Below are 24,819 nucleotides of genomic sequence, written 5' to 3' on the forward strand. Positions count from 1 at the left end.
CAAGTTTAAATAGAAATAATGACAGAGATACAGAAGAAAGGATTGGTAGAGGTATATTAAAACTAAGACTGGGTAGTTTCCTCTGGGGCCAGAGATACACATCTGGAAGGGTCCTGCCCATGACTGCTCCTAGGGTCCTGTTCCCACGGAACACAGATAGCACTATGTGATTTCCTCGTGGTCAGGAATGTGGACAGAGAGTAGTCTCTTCTGAGTTCCCAGGAATGTCCGCACTTCTGAGGGTCCACCTCTCTCCCAAATGGAATTTGGGTGCAGGGAGCTGTGTGGCTGGTAACATTAAGACTGTGCAGTTTCCTCTTGTGCCAGGAATGTGGGCAAAGGTGGGCAGAAGTGGCAGTCTATCATGCAGTCTCAGGATTTTCTGCACTTCTAGGTATTCAGCTCTCTCCCCCATGGGATTTGAAGAAGGGGAGGGGGAGCAGATAGGGGGCTTATGAACAGGAAACCAGGAAAGGGAATAACATTTGAAATGTAAATAAAAAATATTCAATAAAAACTTTAAAAAAACGAAGGCTGTAAAAAGGCTTACAATGCTGAACTAATTTATAAGCTACTTAAAAATGATTCGAACCAAAGTATCCTACATAATTTAACAGTGCTAATCCCAGCAGACATAGATTATTTAATGGCAATCTCAGTGTCAATCTCAGACTACCCCAACTATTTATTAGTCAGAGAAGGCCACAATGTCACCTAAAACAATATAATCTAGTGCTATTATTTTGGTTGCCCACCATAACTAAATGTTAAGACCCCTTGTTGTAGACACCATTTTTTAGTTACAAAATAAAAAAGATCACACATGATCTGATCAAGAAACTCTTTCTGATGGATGGTTTTTGTAGTGCTAAAAGATAGAATGTTTGTTGCTGAAGGTGTTGGAAGCCATCAGTGATTTTGTCTAATGCTAGACCCTACATTCTATAACAACCTGCTAGGTAAGATACATCCAATGGTAAGATAGGAACAACCCTACTTGTTGGACCAAACAACCACTCTTGAGTATGTTTTAGGCTTGTTCTAAGGGGGAGAATTCATTCCTTATACTGTAAGCACAGCCAAAAGCCATGACTAGGAAAGCCGTAGGCCCAAGGCAGAACCTATTGGTGCTTTTTCCTAAAGTGTCATGTTGCCAAGCATGGTTGATATGCCCACTGACATTCCACTGGAGAAAAAAAGCTTTCTTTCTATGCAGAGATTTCTGCTACTTAAACCTTGGCCAAAGAAACATTTATTGTAGTGGATAGAAGTTAATGCAAAAAGGGATCAATGTTCAAAGTGCTAAAAGTAAGCAACTGTGTTTAGTCACAAGATGGGACATCTCTACCAAGGAACAACCTCCAACCGAAGTTTGCGAATATCACGGGGGAGGGGAGGAAGAGGGAGAGGAAGAGATAGACAGAGAGAGAGAGAGAGAGAGAGAGAGAGAGAGAGAGAGAGAGAGAGAAGAAAGAAAAATGTAAGAATAGAGGGGAGTGCTGTGAATATGTGCTCTGGATATGACATGACTATTAAAAACATAAACTCACTGCAACTGTGATTAGCCACAAATATTAGAGTGAGATCATGCCAGCTAATAATCCTAGAATGGATTGTAGCAAGGTTGTCAATAGCATAACTGAGATATTGGCAACTGTTAACTTCTGAGGGTGACAGAGGCATTTTTCATTATGAGTGTAGCCACTGTAGGTTTCCATTCACAAATGGATAACCCCATATCCATGCAAGTATTTATAGCAGCAGTTAAACTCCATGGATTGATATATGCTGAGAGAACAGAAAACATTTTCTCTGATGGAATGTCACCAGTTTTATCAACCATAATCTAGAACAGGCCTCATATCCACAAATAGTTTGCAATGTAAGACAAACTCCAAAATTTTATTTCATTTTTTGGGGGGTGGGGATGGTTTGCTGTTGTTTTGTTTTACCTCGCTTTTCTTCTTAGGGCTGCTTGTTTGTTTTTTTTTTTTTTGACAATTGCTTTTGATTTTTGTTATTTTGAGAGAGAAAGGGTGGACAGTAAAAGAACATGAATTTTATGTGTGGGGAGGTAGGAAGGATCTAGGAGGCTGAAAAAGGGAAAGAATATAATTAAAATAGGTATATAAAATTTTTCTTTGTTTTTTTAGTGAAAAATAGAATAAGGAGATTTATTCAAAGTGACCACATTAAGACAAGGGACAAAGAGATCCAGCAAAGTGCTCAAGTCCATATTTTGGATATGGAGTTCTGGGGGCTGGTGTGGCCTCTACTCTAGCAGGAAGTCTCTGCCCTAGTTGAGGAATGTGACATGATCACAAGGAGGAGAAGGGGGCTTAGGGATATGATAAGTAGCCTATATGGTCTACTGGGAGGCATGGCCTATGGGTGAGCATGTGATGTCTGCCCAATAGAACCTAGAAAATGCAGGAAGTGAGTAGGTGTGTGGCTGACCTGGTCTTCTGGCATATATGAACTGTGCTGGGACAATGTACCAGCAAATTTAGCTAAAGCACTTTGTGCTCCCAGTAGGTCATAGTCCCAGCCACCTACCAGAGCCCTATAAATTCATAAATGAAAGAAACACACACACACACACACACACACACACGCGCACACGCACACGCACACGCACACACACACACACAAATACAAACACACACCAGTTAACTAAAAATCTCTTGACTAGCTCAAAGGCTGGTCAATTCCAATTCTTACAGCTGCTACCAAACAACCCCTCTGGCATTTCTCAGGTAACATCTTTTAAAGTCTAAACCTTTAATGTCTGATACCCCAAACACAACTGAGGAGGTGGCCACTGTGGCCACTTTCCTTGATTCTCAAATATCTGAAGGCCTTTAAGACTAGTCTTAGTTCTTCTTGGTCATGGTGATTTCTGTCTTCTTTCTTCTCTCACCCAGTTGTATCCCAGGGAAAACTTAGGTCTCACCTCAGTCTATCTACCCAGATATTTGCTGTACAGCATTTCTTTAAGGCCAACCAAACCATGATTGGTGTGGAAACCATCAGCTTTTGGAGGTGAATTGAATTGAGACAGCATCAAAACTAATTCCTAACATGATAAGGGTGTTTTTTTTTTGAGGGAACCAAGAGAGTGTGCTTAGACCAACAGGCAGGCAGCCTACCTAGTCTTCTGGCAGGGGTGGGATGGGCAGCAGGTATCTGTCTCAGGGAAGGGAATAAGTGAGGGTGTCTATGGGCAGCTCTTCTCCCTTGTCATTTGTCAGCTATGGCCTACTTGGGTGTAGGCATATTTGTTGAGGGAACTGAGAAAGTAGGGAAGGTCAAACAGCAGGTGACCCACGTCTCTTCTGGAAGGTGTGTCTGTAGTTCAGCTGTATGTGTGTGGCTGAGGAACATAAGACAGTAGGGTTAGGTCTGTGGGCAGGTCGCCTAGCTGTTCTACTGGAAAGTGTGGCATCGTTGAGCTGGGTTATTTATCAGAGTGAACATCAGGAGTAGGGAAGCTCCACAGGTGCAAGAAATTTAACATTTTAATTATAAATATACGTAAGGAAAACAATTCAGACTGCCACCACTGAACGTAATGCCCCGTCTCTAGCCTCTGGGACATCTAGGAAAGGCCCTGTACAGATTTGGCATGACATTGTGGATGAGAATATCTGTTATGGTTAAATATCTGAACAACTAATGAGGAAATATCATCCCAGGAATCATTATTGTCACCAAGCTCCAGTTTCATCTCTAGGAGACCCACTGTGAGTGTTTTCCCACACATCTTCAGCTTCTGTGGAACCCAAGATAGAAAGGAATTTGCTGCAACTAGAATATATCATTTCAAGAGTTTGTGGCATTCTTGAATATGGCTGCACACAAAAAAGGACTGGACTTTGTTAAGAGCTTTTACATAGAAGTATTGTTTCAAAATGATGGAAACAAACATTCACTGGGCATCATTCTCTGCCTTCCCACACCCAAATCAATTGAATGCCTCCCTAGTCCCTGGATCTTATCCAGGATAGTGCTTCCTCAGGAAAAATACTTGGATTCCTAGAGGAAGAGTCTCAAGGAGATGGCTCAGAAATCAATTTTATGTCAGTGGTACTAGAAAAGTCCTTTTCCACATGTTGGTGTGGTGAGTTTGAATGAAAATATCCAGGATAGCCCAATAGAAAGCATGATATTGTTGGAGTAGATATGGTCTTGTTGGAGAAAATGTTCTACTGAGGATGGGCTTTGAGGTTTGAGAAGCTCAAGATAGGACCAGTGTAACTCCTTTTTGTGCTGCCTGCTGGCCCAGATATAGAACTTTCAGCTTCTCCAGCACCATTTCTTGCTGCATGCATGTCACCAACGCTTCCCACCCTGACAATAATAAACTAAAAGTTTGAACATGTAAGGGAGTTCCAATTAAATGTTTTCCTTTAAAGGAGTTGACGTGATCATGGTATCTATCTACAGCCAGAAAACTCTAAGACAATGGGGAAATAGTTAATCAAAATTGGCCCTCGTTCAGCATGTTCAACTGCAAATAGTAATATATTGACTTCTTCCTTTCCAATTTTATCCCTTTGGACTCCTTTTGTTGTCTAAATCTTCTAGCTAGAAATCCGAGTACTATAGTGAATAAGTACAGATAAAGTGGGGAGCCTAGTCTAGTCCCTAATTTTAGTGGTATTGCTTCAAATCTCTCTCCATTTAGCTTGATAGTGGCTACTGGTTTGCTGTACATTACTTTTACTATGGTTGGATATAGGCCTTGAATTTCTGATCTTTCCAAGACCTTTATCATGAAGGGGTGTTGAATTTTGTCAAATGATTTCTCCGCATCAAATGAGATGATCATGGGATTTTCTTTTTCGTTGAGTATCTTTGTACGGGGGAGTATGTTGATTGATTTCTGTATACTGAAGCAACCCTGCATCCCGCAGATGAAGCATACTTGATCATGATAGATGATTGTTTTGATCTGTTATTGAATTCATTTGAGAGGATTTTATGAGTATTTTTGTATTAATATTCCTAATGGAGATTGGTCTGAAGTTCTGTTTCATTGTTAGGTCTTTATGTGGTTTAGCTATAAGCATAATTGTGGCCTCATAGAACAAATTGGGTAGTGTTACTTCTGTTTCTAGGTTGTGGAATACTTTGGAGAATACTGGCAATTGGTCTTTTATGAAGGTCTGATAGAGATCTGCAATGAACCCATCTAGGCCTGGGCTTCAGTTGTATAGGGTCATTTAATGACTGCTTCTATTTATTTAGGAGATATGGTACTGTTCAGAGTGTTCATCTGATCCTGATATAACTTTGGAACCTGGAATCTGTCTAGAAAATTGTCCATTTCATCCCCATTTTTCAGTTTTGTTGAGTATAGGCTTTTGTGCTAGGATCTGTTGATTTTTGTAAATTTACAGTTTTTTTGTTATGCCTCTCTTATCATTTCTAATTGTATTAATTTGGCTACTGTCTCTGTGCCTTCTGTTTAGTCTGACTAACGGTTTGTCTAACTTGTTGGTTTTCTCAAAGAACATATCCTGGATTTGTCTATCCTTTGTATAGATATTTTTGATTCTCCTCAGTTGATTTCTGCCCTGAGTTTAATTATTTCCTGCTGTCTACTCCTCTTGGGTGTATTTGCTTCTTTTTGTTCTAAAGCATTCAAAATTATGTCAAGCTGCTAGTGTATGCTATCTCCAGATTCTTTTTGGAGGCACTCAGAGCTATGAGATTTCCTCTAAGTACTGGTTTCATTCTGTCCCATAAGTTTGGGTATGTTGTGCCTTCATTATAATTAAATTCTAATAGTCTTTAATTTCTTATTCTTCCTTGACCAAGTTGTCATTGAGAAGAGTATTGTTTAGCTTGCATGGATATGTGCACTCTGCCATGTTTGTTACTGCAAACTAGCCTCTGTAATGGTGATCTGATAGAATGCATGAGATTATTTCTATTATCTTGTATCTGTTGACCAAGTAGATGGTCAGTTTTGGAGAAGGCACCACGAGGTGCTGAGAAGAAGGTAAATTCTTTTGTTTTGGGATAAAATGTTCTATAGATATCTGTTAAATCCATTTGGTTCATAACTTCTGTTCATTTCACTGGGTGTCTGTTTAGTTTCTGTTTCCATATTCTGTCCATTGATTATAGTATAGTTCTGATATCTCCCACTATTGTTTGTGGGGTGCAATGTGTGCTTGGCACTTTAATAAAGTTTCTTTTATGAATGTGTAATGAACCACAATTTCTGAATCAATTCATCTTTTGAAGGGCATCTGGGTGCTTTCCAGCTTCTGGCTATTAAAAATAAGGATTCTATGAACATAGTGGGGCATGTGTACTTGTTATACATTGTAATATCTTTTGAGTATATGCCCAGGAGTGGTATAGCTGGGTCCTTCGGTAGTACTATAGCCATTTTTCTGAGGAACCACCAGACTGATTTCCAGAATGGTTGTACCAGCAAGCAATCACTGCAGCAGTGGAGTCTTATTCTATTTCCACATCCTGTCCAGCATATGCAGTCATGTCCGTTTTAAACTTAGGCACTCTGAATTATGTGAGGTGGAATCCCAGAGTTGTTTTGATTTGCATTTCCCTGATAACTAATGATGTTAAATATTTTCTTTAGGTGCTTCTCAGGCATTCAATATTCCTCAGTTGAGAATTCTTTGCTTACCTCTGTACCCTGTTGTTTAATAGGGTTTTTTTTTGATTCTCTGCAGTCTAACTTCTTGATTTTTTGTATACATTGTATATTAGCTGTCTATCAGATGCAGGATTGGTAAAACTATTTTCCCAATCTGTTGGTTGATCTTTTGTTGTAATGAGAGTTTCCATTGCCTTACAGAAACTGTGCAATTTTATGAGGTCTCATTTGTTGAATCTTGATCTTAGAGCACAAGTCATTGGTGCTCTGTTCAGGAAAATTTCCCCAGTGACTGTGTGTTCAAGGTTCTTTCCCACTTTGTCTTCTATTAATTTGAGTGTATCTGGTTTTATGTGGAGGTACTTGATCATTATGGACTTGAGTTTGGAACAAGGTGGAAAGAATGGATTAATATGCATTCTTCTACATGCTGACCTCCAGGTGAACCAGCACCATTTGTTTAAAATGCTGTGTTTTTCCCATTGGATGGTTTTATCGCCTTTGTTAAAGATCAAATTACCATAGGTGGGTTCTTTTCTGGTTCTTCAATTCTATTCCATTGATCTACCTGCCTGTCTCTGTACTAATACCATACCTTTTTTTATCACTATTGCTCTAAAATACAGCTGGACATTAAGGATGGTGATTCCTCCAAGAGTTCTTTTACTGATGAGGAAAACTTTGGCTATTCTTGGATTTTTATTTTTCCAAATGAATTTGCAAATTGCTCTTTCTAACTCTGTGAAGGGTTGACTTTGGATTTTGATGGATATTGTACTGAATCTCTAAGTGCTTTTGTCAAGATGTTCATTTTTCCTATATTAATCCTGACAATACATGAGGATGGGAGATTTTTCCCTTTTCTGAGATCTTCAAATTTTTACTTCAATGACAGGAAGTTCTTGTAATACAGGTTTTTCACTTGTTTGCTTAGAGTCATACCAAGATGTTTTATATTATTTGTGACTATTGTGAAGTGTGTTGTCATTTCTCTAATTTCTTTCTCAATCTGTTTGTCCTTTGAATAGAAGACGTCTACTGATTTGTTGAGTTGACTGTATATCCAGCCACTTTGCTGAAGTTGTTTATCAGCTCTAGAAGTTCTCTCGTGGACTCTTGGGGTCACTTAAGTATACTATCATATCATCTGCAAATAGTGATATGCTGACTTTTTCTTTTCCTATTTGTATCCCTTTGACCACTTTTTGTTGTCTAACTACTCTAGCTAGGACTTCAAATACTATATTAAATAGGTGAGGAGAGAGTGGCAGCCTTGTCTAGTCCCTGATTTTAGTGGGATTACTTCAAGTTTCTCTCCATTTAGTTTGATGTTGACTATTGGTTTCTGGTATATTGCTTTTATTGTGTTTAGTATGGGCCTTGAAGTCCTCATCTTTTCAAGACTTTTACCATGAAGGGGTGTTGAATTTTATCAAAAGTCTCTGTAGCATCTAACAGAGGTTCTTCTTCAGGTTTGTTTATATAGAGGAATACATTGACAGATTTCCATATATTGGACAATCCTGTCATCCTTGGAATGAAGCCTACTAGATCATGATGGGTGATCATTTTAATGTGTTCTTTGATTCCATCTTCAAGAATCTTATTGAGTATTTTGACATTGGTATTCATAAGGAAAATTGGTCTGAAGTTCTCTTTCTTTGTTGTGTGTTTGTGTGGCTTAGGTATAAGCATAATTGTGATTTGACAGAATGAATTTAGTAATGTTCCTTCTGTTTTTCTTTTGTGGAATAGTTTGGAGAGTACTGGTATTAGGTCTTCTATGAACATCTGATAGAATTGAGTACTAAAGGCGTCTGCTTCTGAGATTTTTTTGGTTGGGAGACTTTTAAAGATTGCTTCTATTTCTTTAGGAGTTATGGGACTGTTCAGATGGTTTATCTAATCCTGATTTATCTTTAGTACTTGATATCTGTCTAGAAAATTGTCTATTTCATCCACATTTTCCAGTTTTGTTGAGTATAGGCTTTTGTACTAGGATCTGATGAATTTTTGTAAAATTTACACATTTTTTATTATATCTCTCATATCATACCTAATTTTGTTAATTGGATACTGTCTCTGTGACTTCTGGTTAGTCTGGCTAACGGTTTGTCTATCATGTTGGTTTTCTCAAAGAACCACCTCCTCATTTTTTGATCCTTGGTATCATTCTTTTTGTTTCTCCTTGGTTGATTTCTGCCCTGACTTTGATTATTTCCTGCTCTCTACTCATTTCAGGTATATTTGCTTCTTTCTGTTCTAGAACTTTCAGGTGTGAGATCAAGCTGCTAGTGTATGCTCTCTCCAGTTTCTTTTTGAAGCCACTCAGATCTAGGAGTTTTCTTCTTAGCACTGCTTTTATGTGTCCCATAAATTTGGGTTATGTTGTGCCTTCATTACCATTAAATTCTAAGAAATGTCTTTAATTTCTTTTTTTTATTGCCTCCAAGTTATGATTGAGTAGAGCATTGTCCAGCATTCGTGGTTCTGAGGGTCTTTTGTTATGTTCTTATTGAAGGACAACCTTAGTCCATGGTGATCTGATAGGATGCATGGGATTATGTCTATCATCTTGTAATGTTAAACTTGTTGATTGATTCTATGGTCAATTTTGGAAAGGTAACATGAGTGCTGAGAAAAGTTGTATTATTTTGTTTCAGAATGAAATATTTTATAGATCTCTGTTAAATCCATTTGGTTCATAACATCTGTTTGTTTCAAAGAATCTCTGTTTCGGTTCTGTTTCCATGATCTGTCCATTCATTACAGTGAAGTGTTGAAGTCTCCTACTATTACTGTGTGTCATGCAATGTATGCTTTGAGCTTTAGTAAAGTTTCTTTTATGAAAGTAGTTGCCCTTGCATTTGTGGCATAGATGTCCAGTATTGAGAGTTCATCTTGGTAGACTTTTCTTAGAGGGATATAAGTGTCTTTCCTTATGTTTGTTGATAAATTTTAGTTGAAAGTCAATTTTATTTGATTTGCGAATGGATACTCCAGCTTGTTTCTAGGGAACATTTGCTTGGAAACTTTTTCCCACACCTTTAATCTGAGAAAGTGTCTATCCTTGTCACTGAGATCTATTTCCTGTGTGCAGGAAAATGCAGAATCTGGTTAAACTACCCAGGCTGTAAGTCTATGTCTTTTTATCGAGGAATTGAGTCCATTGATGTTGACAGATATTAGGAACCAATGATTATTGTTTCCTACCATTTTGGTGTTAGAGGTGGAATTAAGTTTAGGTTATCTTCCTTTTGGATTAGTTGAAAGAATATTACTAGGGTTAGACTCTTCCTTGTGTTAGGGTTTTCCATCTGTTATTGTTTTTAAGGCTGGACTTGTGAAAAGATTGGGTAAATTTGGTTTTGTCATGGAATATCTTGGTTTCTCCATCTAAGTTAATGGAGACTTTTGCTGGATATAGTAGCTTGGGCTGGCATTTGGTTTCTCCTTGGTTCTGTATGACATCTGCCCAGGATCTTCTTGCTTTCACAGTCTCTGTTGAGAAGGCTGGTGAAATTCTGATAGGTCTGCCTTTATATGTTATTTGACCTTTATCTCTTATTGCTTTTAATATTCTTTGTTTATTGCATTTGGTGTTTTGCTTATAATGTGATGGGGGAATTTATTTTCTGGACCAATCTGTCTGGAGTTCTCTCAGTTTCTTGTATGCTTACAGGCATCTCTTTCTTTAGATTAAGGAAGTTTTCTTCTGTGATTTTGTTGAAGATATTTACTGGCCCTTTGAGTTGGGAATCTTCACTCTCTTCTCTACCTATTATCCTAGGTTTGGCCTTCTCATTGTGTCCTGGATTTCCTGCATTTTGAGTTTTGTGTCAATGTTTTCTATGGTATATTATGTCCCTGAAATTCTCTCTTCTATCTCTTGTATTCTGTTGGTGATGCTTGCATGTATGAGTTATGATCTCTTTCCTAGGTTGTCTATCTCCAGGGTTGTCTCCATTTGTGATTTCTTTATTGTTTTTTTCCATTTTTAGTTCCTGGATGGTTTTCTTCAATTTCTTCACTGGCTTGGTTTTGTTTTCCAGTAATTCTTTAAGGGATTTTTGTGTTTCCTCTTAAAGTGCTCCAACTGGCTTACTTTTGTTTTCCTATATTTCTTTGAGTTATTTATGCCTTCTTAAAGTCACCTAACATCATCATAAGTTGTGATTTTAAAAGAGAATCTTGCTTTCCAGGGTGTTGGGGTACACTGGACTTTCACTGGTGTGAGAACTGGCTTCAGGAGTTGCCAAGTGGCCTTGGATTCTGTTGCTTATTTTCTTCCACTTGCCTCTCATCACCTGCTTATCTCTGGTGTTAGCTGATCTTGCTGTCTCTGACAGTGGTTTGACTCTCCTGTAACTCTCTGTGTTAGAACTCCTGGGACACCAGATCTCTCAAGGTGGTACCTGGTATTGACATGGAAACCGACAGGTAGATCAATGGAATAGAAATGGAGAACAAGAAATAAATGCACACACCTATGTTCACTTGATCTTTGACAAAGGAGGTAAAACCATCCAATGGAAAACACACAGCATTTCCAATATATAGTGCTGGTTCAATTTGAGGTCAGCATGTAGAAGAATGCAAGTTTATCTATTCTTTTCACTTTGTACAAAGCTCAAGTCCTTCATAATCAAGCACCTCCACATACAACCAGATACAATCCAACTAATAGAACAGAAAGTTGGAAAGAGCCTTTAAGACACAGGCACAGGGGAAAATTTACTGAACAGAACTCTCATGGCTTATGCTCTAAGATCAAGAATAAACAAATGGGACCTCAAAAAATTGCAAAGTTTCTGTAAGACAAAGGAAACTCTCATTACAACAATACACCAACCAACAGATTGTGAAAAGATCTTTACCAAGACTACATCTGATAGAGGGCAAATATCAAAGGTATACAAAGAACTCAAGAAGTTAGACGGCAGAGAATCAAACAACCCTATTAAAGAACAGGGTACAGAGCAAAAATTTTTCAACTGAGGAATATCATTATTAGTTATCAGGGAAATGCAAATCAAAACAACTCTGAGATTCCACCTCACAACCAGACAGAATACTTAAGATTGAAAACTCAGGTGACAGCATACAGTGGCAAGGATGCGAAGAAAAATAAAGACTCCATTGGTCCTCCCTCCATTGTTGCTGGGATTGCAAGAAGGCACAACCACTCTGGAAATCAGTGGGTGGTTTCTCAGAAAATTGAACATACCTGAGGACCTAGCTATACCACTGCTGGACATATACCCAAAAATTGCTCTAATATATAACAAGTACATATGCTTAAGTATGTTCATAGCAAACTTATTTATAATAGCCAGAAGCTTGAAAGAACCCAGATGTCCTTCAACAGAAGAATGAATAAAAAAAATGGTACATTTACACAATGGAGTACTACTCACGTATTAAAAATAGTGACTTTGGGGTTGGGAATTTAGCTGAGTGGTGGAGCAGTTACCTCATAAGCTCAAGGCCCTGGTATTGGTCCTCAGCTCTGGGAGAAAACAGTGACTTCATGAAATTCATAGGCAAATGGATGGAACTAGAACATATCATCCTTAATGAGGTAATCAAAACATAAAAAAATACACATGGTATGAAACTCACTGATAAGCAAATATCAGCCCTAAAGCTGAGAATGCCCAAGACACAATTATAGACCACATGAAGCTCAAGAAGAAGGAATACCAAAGTGTAGATAGTAAACACCTTCTTGGAAGGGAGAACAAAAATACTCACAGGAAGAAATATGGAGACAGAGTGTGGAGCAGAGACTGAAGAAAAGGCCATCCAGAGACTGCACCACCTGAGGATCCATCCCATATACAGCCACCAAACACAGACAATATAGTGAATAAGTGCTTCCTGAAGGAGCCTGATATAACTGTCTTTTGAGTTGCTTTATCAGAATTTGACAATAGAGAGGTGGATGTACACAGCCAACCATTGAACTGAAAACTTTGTCCACAGTGGAAGAGTAAAAAAAGGACTAAGACAGCAGAAGAAGTTTGCAATCCCTAAGAACAAAAACAATATCAACCAAGCAAACCACCATTCAAGAGCTCCTAGGAAGTAAACTATCTTTCCAAGGGTATACAAGGATGGATATGGTTCTACCCACATATGTAGCACAGGATGGCCTATTCGGGCATCAGTGGGAGAAGAGGCCTTTGGTCCTGTCAAGGCTCAATGCCCCAGTGTAGGGAAATGTCAGGGTGGAGAGGTGGGACAGAGTGGCTGTGTTGGTGGGAGAGCACCCTCATAAAAGCAGGGGGAGATAGCAGGTTTCTGGAGGGGAAACCAGCAAAAGGGATAAAATTTGAAGTGAAAATAAAAAAAATCCAATGAAAGAAAAAATGTCAAAAAAGGTGTTTGAAACACCTATAAAACTAGGTTAAAAAAATAGAGAGAGCTCATAGAAAGAGACGAAACTAAATAAAATTGAGTGTGCTTTACATATTGAAGGCACTGTAATTTCCAGAAGCCTAAGTCCTATGGACTGAAATCTGAAATTTATTCTGAATTTTCTCCCAAGGCCATGTTTCCAACCAGCTTCTCCAGGATAGCTAGTGAATGATTATTGCCACTGAGATTTTGTAAGAATGCTAATCTCATTCATGAAGCTCCAGGTTCATGACAAGATGACACTACCAACTTAAAAAACACATGATAATTCCAACACAAAAGGTTATAAATTTGAAAATGCTAATAATATAAAGATATAAGCATTTAATCCATGATAGTAATTATGTTGCATACAAAATAATAGTCCTGGTTTGAATTTTCCTCTTGCTACGATTTTTATTACTGTGATAAAATATCATAACAAAAGCAAGGTAAGGAAAAGGAGCTAATTTTGGCTTACACTTCCAGAGAGATTTTGGTCATCCTGTTAGGTAAGACTTGACAGCAGGCAGGAAAATAAGAATGGTAGGAGCTAGAAGTTGGCTGGCTACATTATATTTTCACTCTGGAAACAAGAGATTAGACAGTAAGTAAAGTGACAATATAAAGCCCAAATGCCTGTCCCTAATGACCCAATTCCAGGAAGCCTCAACTTCTTCAAACTTCTATACACTTTATTAATAATGTCATCAACTGAGGACAGAGTATTAACATATGAAATTATGTGACATTCAAACCAGAGCAGCCCTAAATATTCTTGTATCTTCTGTGCAGATTTAATTTAAAAAACTACCAGATTGTTCTGGCAATGGTTTATGCCACTGAAGAGATCAACAGAAACCCCCATATTTTACCCAATGTGTCTCTGGGATATGATATATATAATGTCCTCTTCAATGAATGGTTTACATTGGATAGATGCATCACATGGCTTTCTGGGCCGAAGAAGTATGTGCCAAATTACACGTGTAGGAGAGAGATGAAGTCAATTGCAGCCCTAACAGGCATATCTTGGATAATATCTACCGGTATAAGGACACTGCTAGAACTCTACAGATATCCGCAGGTGAGAATGTGTAAAGTGAAGAAAGATAAAACCACTTATAATTCAATCCCTAAAAGAGGATAAAAGAAACATGTGATTATGTACCTGACAAAGTTTATCATCTCAAAGCATAAGTATTCTGTGATGTATTCTGGACAAAGGAAAAGAATAGGTTGGAGCTGACAGTGATTGCAGGGAACCCTGAGTGTAAAGGTATGATATCAGGTTTTCTATTGCTCCACAAAACATGGTCTAGAGAAGCAGCTTTGTGCCTAAAGTCATTGATTCAAACATGAGAACCTCATTTTGAATATCTACTAGTCATATAAAACTAATTGAAAACAAGAAAAATCTGTAACATAAGTTCTGGTTAAGCAGGTCACCGACCAGTCAGAGTAACCAGAACATTGAGCTACAGGTATACTTAGAATCCTTTGTTAAAAAGAAAGAAAGAAAGAAAGAAAGAAAGAAAGAAAGAAAGAAAGAAAGGAGGAAAGAAGGAGGGCAGGAAGGAAGGCAGGAAGGAAGGAAGGAAGGAAGAAGGAAAGGGAGAAAGAAACAAGGAAACAAAGAAGAAATAAACAAAGAAAGAAACAAAGAAAAAAGAAGACTAAAAGAAAAATGAAAAATTTGAAATAGTGAATAATGACAAAGAACTCCAATATCGACATTTGGCCTCATGTACACACATATACAATCATGGTGCATGAATTCTTATTATTTTACATGATTCTAAAAGTCTGTCAGGATTGGACATGTGCTCTACGCTTCCTCCTCTTAATTCTTTCATTCTCTTTATCCTCCTTTACTTTTAGCTGACCATTGGGTCTTTTGACCCTAATCTGAATAATCATGAGCAGTTTCATGATATTTATCAAATAGCATACAAGGACATGTCTCTCACCCATGGCATTGTCTCCTTGTTGAATTATTTCCACTGGAACTGGGTAGGACTGATCGTATCTGAAGGACAAAATGGTTTTCAGATAATCTCAGAAGTTAGGGCAGAAATGGATAGAAACAAAATATGTGTAGAATTTGTGGAATTGATCCGAGTTAGTGAAGTATCTTATTTACCAAGCTACCTATTGAATCCTACACATCTTGTGAAATCAACAACAAATGTGATCATCACCTATGGTGACAGTGATTTTCTGAGAGGCTTTATGCTTTATTCAAGACAAATTTTTGTTACAAGGAAAGTCTGGATCATGAACTCAGACTGGGATATTATCACCCAGTCACAGCATTTCATTTTAAATTCATTACATGGAAGCCTCATCTTTGCACATCACCACAAAGAAACCTCTGGTTACAGAAATTTTATCCAAACAGTTCATCCTTCCAAATACCCAGAAGATTTTTACCTTACAAGGTTTTGGTTCTTCTTTTTTAACTGCTCATTTGCTGATGATGACTGCAATACACTGGAGAACTGTCTACCTAATACTTCCTTGCATGAAACAACAGGGAACCATTTTGACATGGTCATGACTGAGTTTGCTTATAATATGTACAATGCGGTGTATGCTGTGGCCCAAAGCCTTCACAAGATGCTTCTTCATGAAGTAGAAGTAAGACAAGTAAGAAAGGCAGAAGACCTGACGTTTTCAGTCTGGCAGGTAATGTGTCTCTAATTGGCTTGCTCAAAACATCAAGAATGGGATTTTCTAAATGTATGCTTTTGAGGTCACACTATTCTGGTTCTCTAAGGGTATGAAAAAAATGACTTGTACCTGATAAAGGGATAAGTAAGTCAAAACATATACAGAGGTTGTTAAGAAGGACAAAGTTTCCATGAAGGGAAGACAGTGTTCTAAATCCACATCAGTGTTTTGTGTTGCCAGGTCAATGATTTGTATATGAAAGGTACAGAAAGTAGCTTCTCTTGTGAGCCCAATAGAAAGAAGAGGGAGACAGTGGAAGTAAACTGCCAATCCAGAGATGATTGAGGAAGGTAGAGTACCTAGGCACATAGAATCAAACAACATGGAGAGAGAAGTTACAAAGACATGCTGGAGGATAAAAACAACTGAGAGTGATATAAGTATATATTATAGGTAAAATATAGTATTGTATTATATTATATGCATAATTTAATAAAAATGTGTGAAGTTCTAGCTATGGAGAAGAGGATTCAGAAGCGAGGGAAGGGACTGAGCTGATTAAAGATAAAACACTTAGGCAGTAAAGTCTGTGGAAGCCAACTGGGCAATGAAGGTGATTGATGATAGGGTACTGTCTCAGTCAGGGTTTCTATTCCTGCATAAAACATCATGACAAAGAGGCATGTTTTGGAAGAAAGGTTTATTCAGCTTACACTTCCACATTGCTGTTCATCACCAGAAGAATACAGAACTGGAAATCAAACAGGTCAGAAAGCAGGAATTGTTGCAGAGGCCATGGAGGGATGTGACTTACTGGCTTGCTTCCCCTGGCTTGCTCCAGGATGACCAGCACAGGACCAGCACCACCCACGATGGGCTGGGCCCTCCCCCTTCACTAGTTGAGAAAATGCCTTACAGCTGGGTCTCATGGAGGCATTTTTTCAACTGAGGTTCCTTTCTCTATGATAATTCCAGCCTGTGTCAAGTTGACACACAACACCAGGCAGTACAGGTACCTAGGTCTACATAATTGTACAATTCACAGTAAAAATTCCAGAAGAAGTCAAGAGGAGGGAAGTGCAGTTGCCCCAGGCTAGGATGCTCAGTCAAAGTCTGTTAACCTGATTTCAACAGAAGCAAGGACTTTTCAGAAGTGTGGTGAACCATGGACAGTGACTATTATTGCACAGAATCTGAATTTCAGGTAGGGAAAAATAGGAATAAAGCATCCTGAATACTGGTCAGATAGAGGAAAACTACTCTTCGATCCTACTAGTCCTTCTCCTCTCCTAAATTGTAAGTGCATTTAGTAGAAGAGAAATGTGACTTAAATTTTCAAAACAAGAAATATTTTCCCAAATGAACAAATTAAGTCCTGATGTACATCCCAGTACAGAAATAAAAACATGAAAGAAAGAAAAAGGTAAATATCTCTCCCAAAAAAGACCAATTCTATACTAACTTTAACAATAATTCTTAACATTAATTCTGTACTAAATATAAATACTAGGAGTCTGAGTTAGAATATAAAATCTCTTCAGGTATTCCAAAATACACCTGAACATCAACAAGAGAGTATTTAAACAGAGCTACTAATCAGCAATGAAAATAAATTGTGAGATTTCACAGCTAAGAAATTGCAGGAACAGAATCTACAACATTTAACCAGAATGGTAAAGAACTACTATCAGAGCATCTCAAATTGCTGTATAAAATAGAAAAGAAGTGACTACTTTAAAACTCTTTCTATGAAACCAGATTGATTAATACTGGTGTAGTAACCTGAAACTCAAACCAGATAAAGACACAACAAAAAAGGAAATCACAGACCAGTCTTCCTAACAAACATATGTGTACAAGTTAATAAAGTAGAAGGGAGAAATTCTGTAATGATGTTATAATTTCAAAAAATCAAATCATTTAAAAAATAAAAATATGAATGAAAATAAATTCTCAAGAAAACACTTATAAACTTAATTTATTGTCACATCAAAAATAACGGTCACCATAACCATTCCAGATATTCAGGGATGAATCTACGAATGTAAATCAATAAGTGAAATTGATGGCATAAGTGGACTCAAACACAGAAATCACATGATCATATCAAAAGATGAAGAAAAGGCCTTTGAAAAATTCCAATATTACCACTTAATAAAAGTCATGGATATGGTAGAGATATTTGAAAAACCTTTAATCAGAATTGTGCTAAGTGGAGGGAAAACCAAAAATTCCTATCTGAGATTAAGGAATGCAAAATTAACACAAAGTCTTCCTTTATACCAGTGATGAACATATCAACAAAAAAAATGACAAACTAGATAAGATGGATGAAGCAAAGAAGTGAGACTGACCGGAAATGGATGTAGATCTCTCCTGAGAGACACAGCCAGAATACTGCAAATATATAGGCGAATGCCAGCATTAAATCTCTGAACTGAGAATGGGACGTCTGTTGAAGGAATCAGAGAAAGGACTGAAAGAGCTTGAAGGGGCTTGAGATCTCATATGAACAACAATTTCAACCAAGCAGAGCTTCCAGGGACTAAGCCACCACCCAAAGACTATACATGGACTGACCCTGGGCTCCAACCTCAGGTAGCAATGAATGGCCTTGTAAGAGCACCAGTGGAAGGGGAAGCCCTTGGTCCTGCCAAGACTGAACCCCCAGTGAACGTGTTTGTTGGGGGGAGGGCGGTAATGGGGGGAGCATGTGGAGGGGAACACCCAAATAGAAGGGAGGGGGAGGGATTAGGGGGATGTTGGCCTGGAAACCAGGAAAAGGAATAACAATCGAAATGTAAATAAGAAATACCCAATTTAATAAAGATGAAAAAAATGAAAAAATAATCCCATTGACAATAGCCATAAAGTAATTAAATATCTAAGAATAAATCTGGGCAAGGCAACCAAACCAAGAAAGAATACTATTGTGAAAACTTTAAGACAGAGAAGAAAGTAATTTAGTTGAAGAAAACACTATAAAATTGAGAAACCTCCCAAAATAATGGGTTACATAAATTGATGTTGTATATTGGTCATAGTAGAGAGAGCAATTGACATTTAAATGTAATTTCAATCAGTATTACACCATCATGAAATTTCAGCATAGACAATTTAGACCCAATATTTAGAGGGTCCTATCCCAAACTGAAGAGGACTAGACAGTCAATGCCTGGTTAAATAGGTAGAGTAAGTTTCCTCCAGAGCTGTGGTCCAAGATAGGTTATCCCAACCCAAGTGGTCAGCAATAAACACTTGTATATACAGACAAACTACAGTGAATAGATTCAGTATGATGTGTTGGAGTGGGAGGTGAGTCATGAATCTGAAAGAAATGTGTGGGCCATGGGAAGAGGGGTGAACAGCAGAAATGTGAGTACAGTTTGGTTTGGTTCAATTTGATTTGGTTTGGTTTGGTTTGGCTTGATATAGTTTTGTTTAGTTATGTTTGGTTTTCTCATGTATGAAATTCTCTAGAAAATAATTTTGAAAAAATCACTCTTCTTCACAGGCTTATAAAAATCTTAAAATTAATGTGAAAGAAAAGAGCAAGGATAGATAAAACAATCCTAAACAAAATGAATACAACTGGAGGTATCATCACACCTACTTTAAACTCATACAATACAGTCATAATAATACACATAGCATAGTACTGGCACAAAAACAGACAAATATATGATCAGTACAATGAAATAGAATGGAATATTATAGAAAGAATAGAATACATGTATAGGCTAGAATAGGCTAGGCTAGGCTAGGCTAGGACAGGACAGGACAGAATAAGATAGAATGGGATAATAGAGGGCCCAGAAATGAATCAACACATTTACAGTGAACTCAGATTTTAAATAATCATGCCAAATGCATACATTGAAGAAATGACAGTATTTTCCAAAAACGGTGCTGTGCAAACCGGAAATGAAAATAGACCCTTATTTCTCAGTGTGAATAAAACTAAACTTTTAACTGACCGTGGAACTCAGTATAAGTTGTAATACCCTGTAACTGCTAGAGGAAAAGGCCAACAATTGCTTCAAATTGTGGACACATAAAAACATTCTGAGATAACTCCGGAGGACAAGAAACAATAAAACAGGGAAAATGGAATCTCATGATAGTAAAACATACTGTATAGCAAAAGAAACTGTTAGAAAAATGCCAGTCCACAGAAGGGAAAATAATTTCCAAGCTTATATCTAATTAAGAAGTGGGGAGGAAATATAGAGAGAACTCAGAAAATTCATACCTGAAAGAAATGTATAATACAGTTTTTTTTTATTAACTTGAGTATTTCTTATATACATTTCGAGTGTTATTCCCTTTCCCGGTTTCCGGGCAAACATACCCCACCCCCCTCCCCTTCATTATGGGCGTTCCCCTCCCCATCCTCCCCCCTTGCCGCCCTCCCCCCAACAATCTAGTTCACTGGGGGTTCAGTCTTAGCAGGACCTAGGGCTTCCCCTTCCACTGGTGCTCTTACTAGGATATTTATTGTTACCTATGAGGTCAGAGTCCAGGGTCAGTCCATGTTTAGTCTCTGGGTAGTGGCTTAGTCCCTGGAAGCTCTGGTTGCTTGGAATTGTTTTACCTATGGGGTCTCGAGCCCCTTCAAGCTCTTCCAGTTCTTTCTCTGATTCCTTCAACGGGGGTCGTATTCTCAGTTCAGTGGTTTGCTGCTGGCATACGCCTCTTTGTTTGCTGTATTCTGGCTGTGTCTCTCAGGAGAGATCTACATCCGGCTCCGGTCGGCCTGCACTTCTTTGCTTCATCCATCTTGTCTAATTGGATGACTGTATATGCATGGGCCACATGTGGGGCAGGTTCTGAATGGGTGTTCATTCTGTGTCTGTTTTAATCTTTGCCTCTCTATTCCCTGCCAACGGTATTCTTGTTCCCCTTTTAAAGAAGGAGTGAAGCATTCACATTTTGATCATCCGTCTTGAGTTTCATTTGTTCTAGGCATCTAGGGTAATTCAAGCATTTGGACTAATAGCCACTTATCAATGAGTGCATACCATGTGTGTTTATCTGTGATTGGGTTACCTCACTCAGGATGATATTTTCCAGTTCCGACCATTTGCCTACGAATTTCATAAAGTCATTGTTTTTGATAGCTGAGTAATATTCCATTGTGTAGATGTACCACATTTTCTGTATCCATTCCTCTGTTGAAGGGCATCTGGGTTCTTTCCAGCTTCTGGCTATTATAAATAAGGCTGCGATGAACATAGTGGAGCACTATGTTCAACTTTATATGTTGGGACATCTTTTGGGTATATGCCCAAGAGAGGTATAGCTGGATCCTCAGGCAGTTCAATGTCCAATTTTCTGAGGAACATCCAGACTGATTTCCAGAATGGTTGTACCAGTCTGCAATCCCAACAACAATGGAGGAGTGTTCCTCTTTCTCCACATCCTCGCCAGCATCTGCTGTCACCTGAGATTTTGATCTTAGCCATTCTCACTGGAGTGAGGTGAAATCTCAAGGTTGTTTTGATTTGCATTTCCCTTATGACTAAAGATGTTGAACATTTCTTTAGGTGTTTCTCAGCCATTTGGCATATAATACAGTTTTAAAATTGGCTCTAGAAGTAAAGAGAAAGTTCTCAAAATAAGAAATAAACATGGCTAGTAAACACTTTTAAAATTTTTCAGCATCCTTAACCATCAAGGAAATACAGACTGAAACTACATTAAGAGTTCATCTAACCTCAGAATTGTGATCACCAAGCAACCAATGAAAATAAATGTTACAGATGTGGAGAATGGCAAACCCTTATACACTGTTGTTAGAAGTAGAAACTAGTGCAGCAAGTCTGGGATCATTATGGAGGTTTCTCTAAAAGATGAAATGGAACATATGAACCACCCACAGACACACACCCTATACCATTTCTGGTCATACACCCAAAGGACTCTATATCTTAGCCCAGAAATGCTTATGCATTCATACTCACTGGTGACCTACGCACGGAAGCAAGGAAATGAAATCAGCCTAAATGTTCATGAGATAATGAATGCATAATGAAAATGGGGTGCCTACAAACAAATGACTATTATTTATATGTAAACAAAAATAAAATCACCACATCTTCAGGTAAATGGGTGAAACTTGTTAAAAAAAATCATTCTGTAGGTAACCCAGACCCAGACATACAAGATCTAGTTGGCTTCAATACTTTAGTTATGTGTGCTCAATTTGCAATGACTGTATAAGTGAAAAATTAAAAAGTAAGAAGGAGCTGTTGGTGGGTATTAAGAAATAGAGGATAGGAGGACACAGGGGGAAAGGGGCAAATAGAAGAGGGAATTCTGGAAGTAGAAAAGCAAAAAGAAGGAAGGAAGTAAAGAGAACAGAAGATTTCCATTCATGCTCCTGGCCTTCTGGGCTTCTCTCCTGTCTCTCACAATACCTCATCCTACTCCCCTCTTACTCCCTCTTCCCTCTCACAACTCAAGAGAATGAAGTGAAATACACGGATGCAAGGGTGGGTGTGGGGGTATTGAAGGAACCTCTAGGAAATCTCAAAAACCTGGGATGTGAGAGGTTTCCATGCCTCAGTGGGGGTGACTTTAACCAAAATGTCAAACAGTAGACAAATGGAACCTGAAGAGACCACCTCCACTAGAGAGACAGGGGCCTTCTTGGAGGCACAGGGTCAACAACTTACCTGCAAAATTTTTGACCCAGAATTGTTACAGTTTAAACAAAATACTAGGACAAAAATGAAGCACAGATTGAAGGGAAAGGCATTCCAATGGCCACCAATGTAGGAGTTACCCATGGGCCAGCACCAAACCTGTCACTATTACTGATGTCATGTTTTGCTTGCACTCAGGAACCTAGAATGGCTATCATCTGAGAGACTCTTCCAGTAACTGACTGAGATAGATGCAGATACTTACAACCAACCATTTAACTGAGTTTGGAGAACACTTTAGAAAAGTTAGGGAAGGACTAAAGGAGTTCAAGTGGTTGGCAACTCCATAGGAACACCAACAGTGTCAACTAACCCAGACCCCTCAAAGCTCCCAGAGACTAAGCCATCAACCAAAAAGCATAATTGCCTGGCCCATGGTTGCTGGCACATATGTAACAGAGGATTTGTCTGGCCTCAGTGGGAGAGGATGGACCTAATCCTGCACAGACTTGTTATCCAGTTGGAAAAGAGGATGGGGGTGAGCACCTTCACAGAGGGAAAGGTATGGTGAGATGGGGTGAAGAACTCTTGGAATTGGGACTGGTAAAGGGAACAACATTTGGAAAGTAAATGAATCAAACAAATACTTTTAAAAATGTGGGAGATCACAAGAGAGAGCTAATCATATCAAAGAATGTTTAACAAAACCATTGAAAACCTACTATATGTAATTTAATTGGAAATAATATTCTTTTATTATTAATTCTTTTATTATTAGCAGTATATGGCTAGATAATTTGAGTGTATACAGAAGACAAGAATTACTAAACAAAAATTCTAGTAACAGGTATGGGACAACTTCATATGACATCTTGATAAAGGACAGCCCCAGAGTCCCCAGCCAAAAAAAAAATAGGTTCCTGCCACTCCTTTTTGTTACAGGCCAGAAATGGAGTGTAGCAACCGAGAGTATCAGACAGACCATACCGCATCAGATGTGATTAAAACTGAGCTGTAAGCATCTCTGCTGGCCAGATTGCATAGTATCAAATGCAGGCTGCTGGAGAGAAAGGGCATCAGTGATTGTATTAGTCTGAGCTCTCTAGAGTGACATGTAGAATGTGGTCCAGCTAATCCAACAATGGCTGGCTATCAAGAGAAAGTCCAAGTATCCTATTGTTGTTCAGTCAACAATGCTGGACATCTCAGCTGGTCTTTAGTATATGATGGAACCCAGTAGAAGTAGGCTATAATTCCCCTGGGAAAATTGACTTGCTAAAGAGGAGAGGGGAAGCAAGCAAAAAGCATAAGCTTCCCTCTTCCAGGTTCTATGTGGATATTCAGCAGAAGACATACACCAGATCTGGATCAAAGATATGGATTAAAGACCTGTATTTTCTTAAATCAAAAGATTGGTATTAAAGGCTCCTCTTCCTACATCAAACATCTACATTAAAAGTGGATCTTCCTACTTCAAATTATGCAAAACTTTCTCACAGGTGTACCCTCCATTTTGGATATTAGTTGACTATAGATGTAGTCAAATTGACAACCAAGAATATCCAACACAAGCCCACCACTTGTCAACTTGACACACAATCATAACTTATGGCTGCTTAGTTTTTAAAGAAAAACAATAACCAGGTTACAATGACACCTAAACATGATATAGATGTCCCTCATACAACCACAAATGCACTATGAATTTAACATCAGAGGCAATGCCCCTTGAGAGACAATGTTTAGTGTCCCAAATGTAAATATGATAACCACTGATATTCTCTTAATTGATGTTTCATTACACAATAGAGAAATTGAAGAAGAAAAGACAGTTATCTGTATAAACACATTCTTAACAAATATAACAGAAACACTCACATCAATTATAATTCTTATTTCCACAACTGGTCATGTGGCCTTAGCTTCTATTTATACTTATGTTTCTCTACTACCTATGCTGTCTTTGCTCCACCCCTGCCAAGCACCCCAGCAAGTCTTGGAGCTTTCCTGGAGCAATGACTTCATGGCCTTTGTCATCTTGCCTGGATTAGGCTTTTGAAGTTTCCCATTGATTTAATTGACATGGCAGTGCCAGGAAACTCCTTAAAGGATTTTCTGAACTCGAGTCATAATCCTCCTTATCTCTATTGTGGAGAAACAAGCCCATTTTCCCATGGTAATCTGGATCAGTCACTCCACCAATTTGTTACTCCTGTTTCAGCCTGCTATAGGACTAGGGTATTGCCATGGCAGGCCTGAGTATGCTTCTTATTCTCAGAATGTGGACTTTGTGACTTGGTATTAAAAATGCAGGTGAATGCTTTAAACAGGGCTTAAGGGGCAATATGGACAGTGTGGCTAAGAACAATGTAAATTATAATGGCCTGACTCAAGAGGTTTCAGAGGAGAATATTAGTAAGTGACCGATCATTCTAGTAATATTTGTAGGGGGAAAGTGGCTGCTTT

The 24,819-nt window shown here is 38.3% G+C and overlaps 1 protein-coding gene across 1 annotated transcript in view; it reads left to right on the forward strand.

The window, feature by feature from the left end:
- Vom2r58 (vomeronasal 2 receptor, 58) overlaps positions 1-24,819 on the forward strand; it is a 112,819-nt gene that overhangs the window by 21,395 nt on the left and 66,605 nt on the right. Inside the window, 2 exon segments of the mRNA NM_001099479.1 lie at positions 13,829-14,120; positions 14,915-15,721. Of these exon segments, the coding sequence (NP_001092949.1) occupies positions 13,829-14,120; positions 14,915-15,721 (1,099 nt within the window).

The sequence above is a fragment of the Rattus norvegicus genome, chromosome 12 (assembly GCF_021556685.1).
Source record: "Rattus norvegicus strain SHRSP/BbbUtx chromosome 12, alternate assembly SHRSP_T2T, whole genome shotgun sequence".
NCBI classification, from domain to species: domain Eukaryota; kingdom Metazoa; phylum Chordata; class Mammalia; order Rodentia; family Muridae; genus Rattus; species Rattus norvegicus.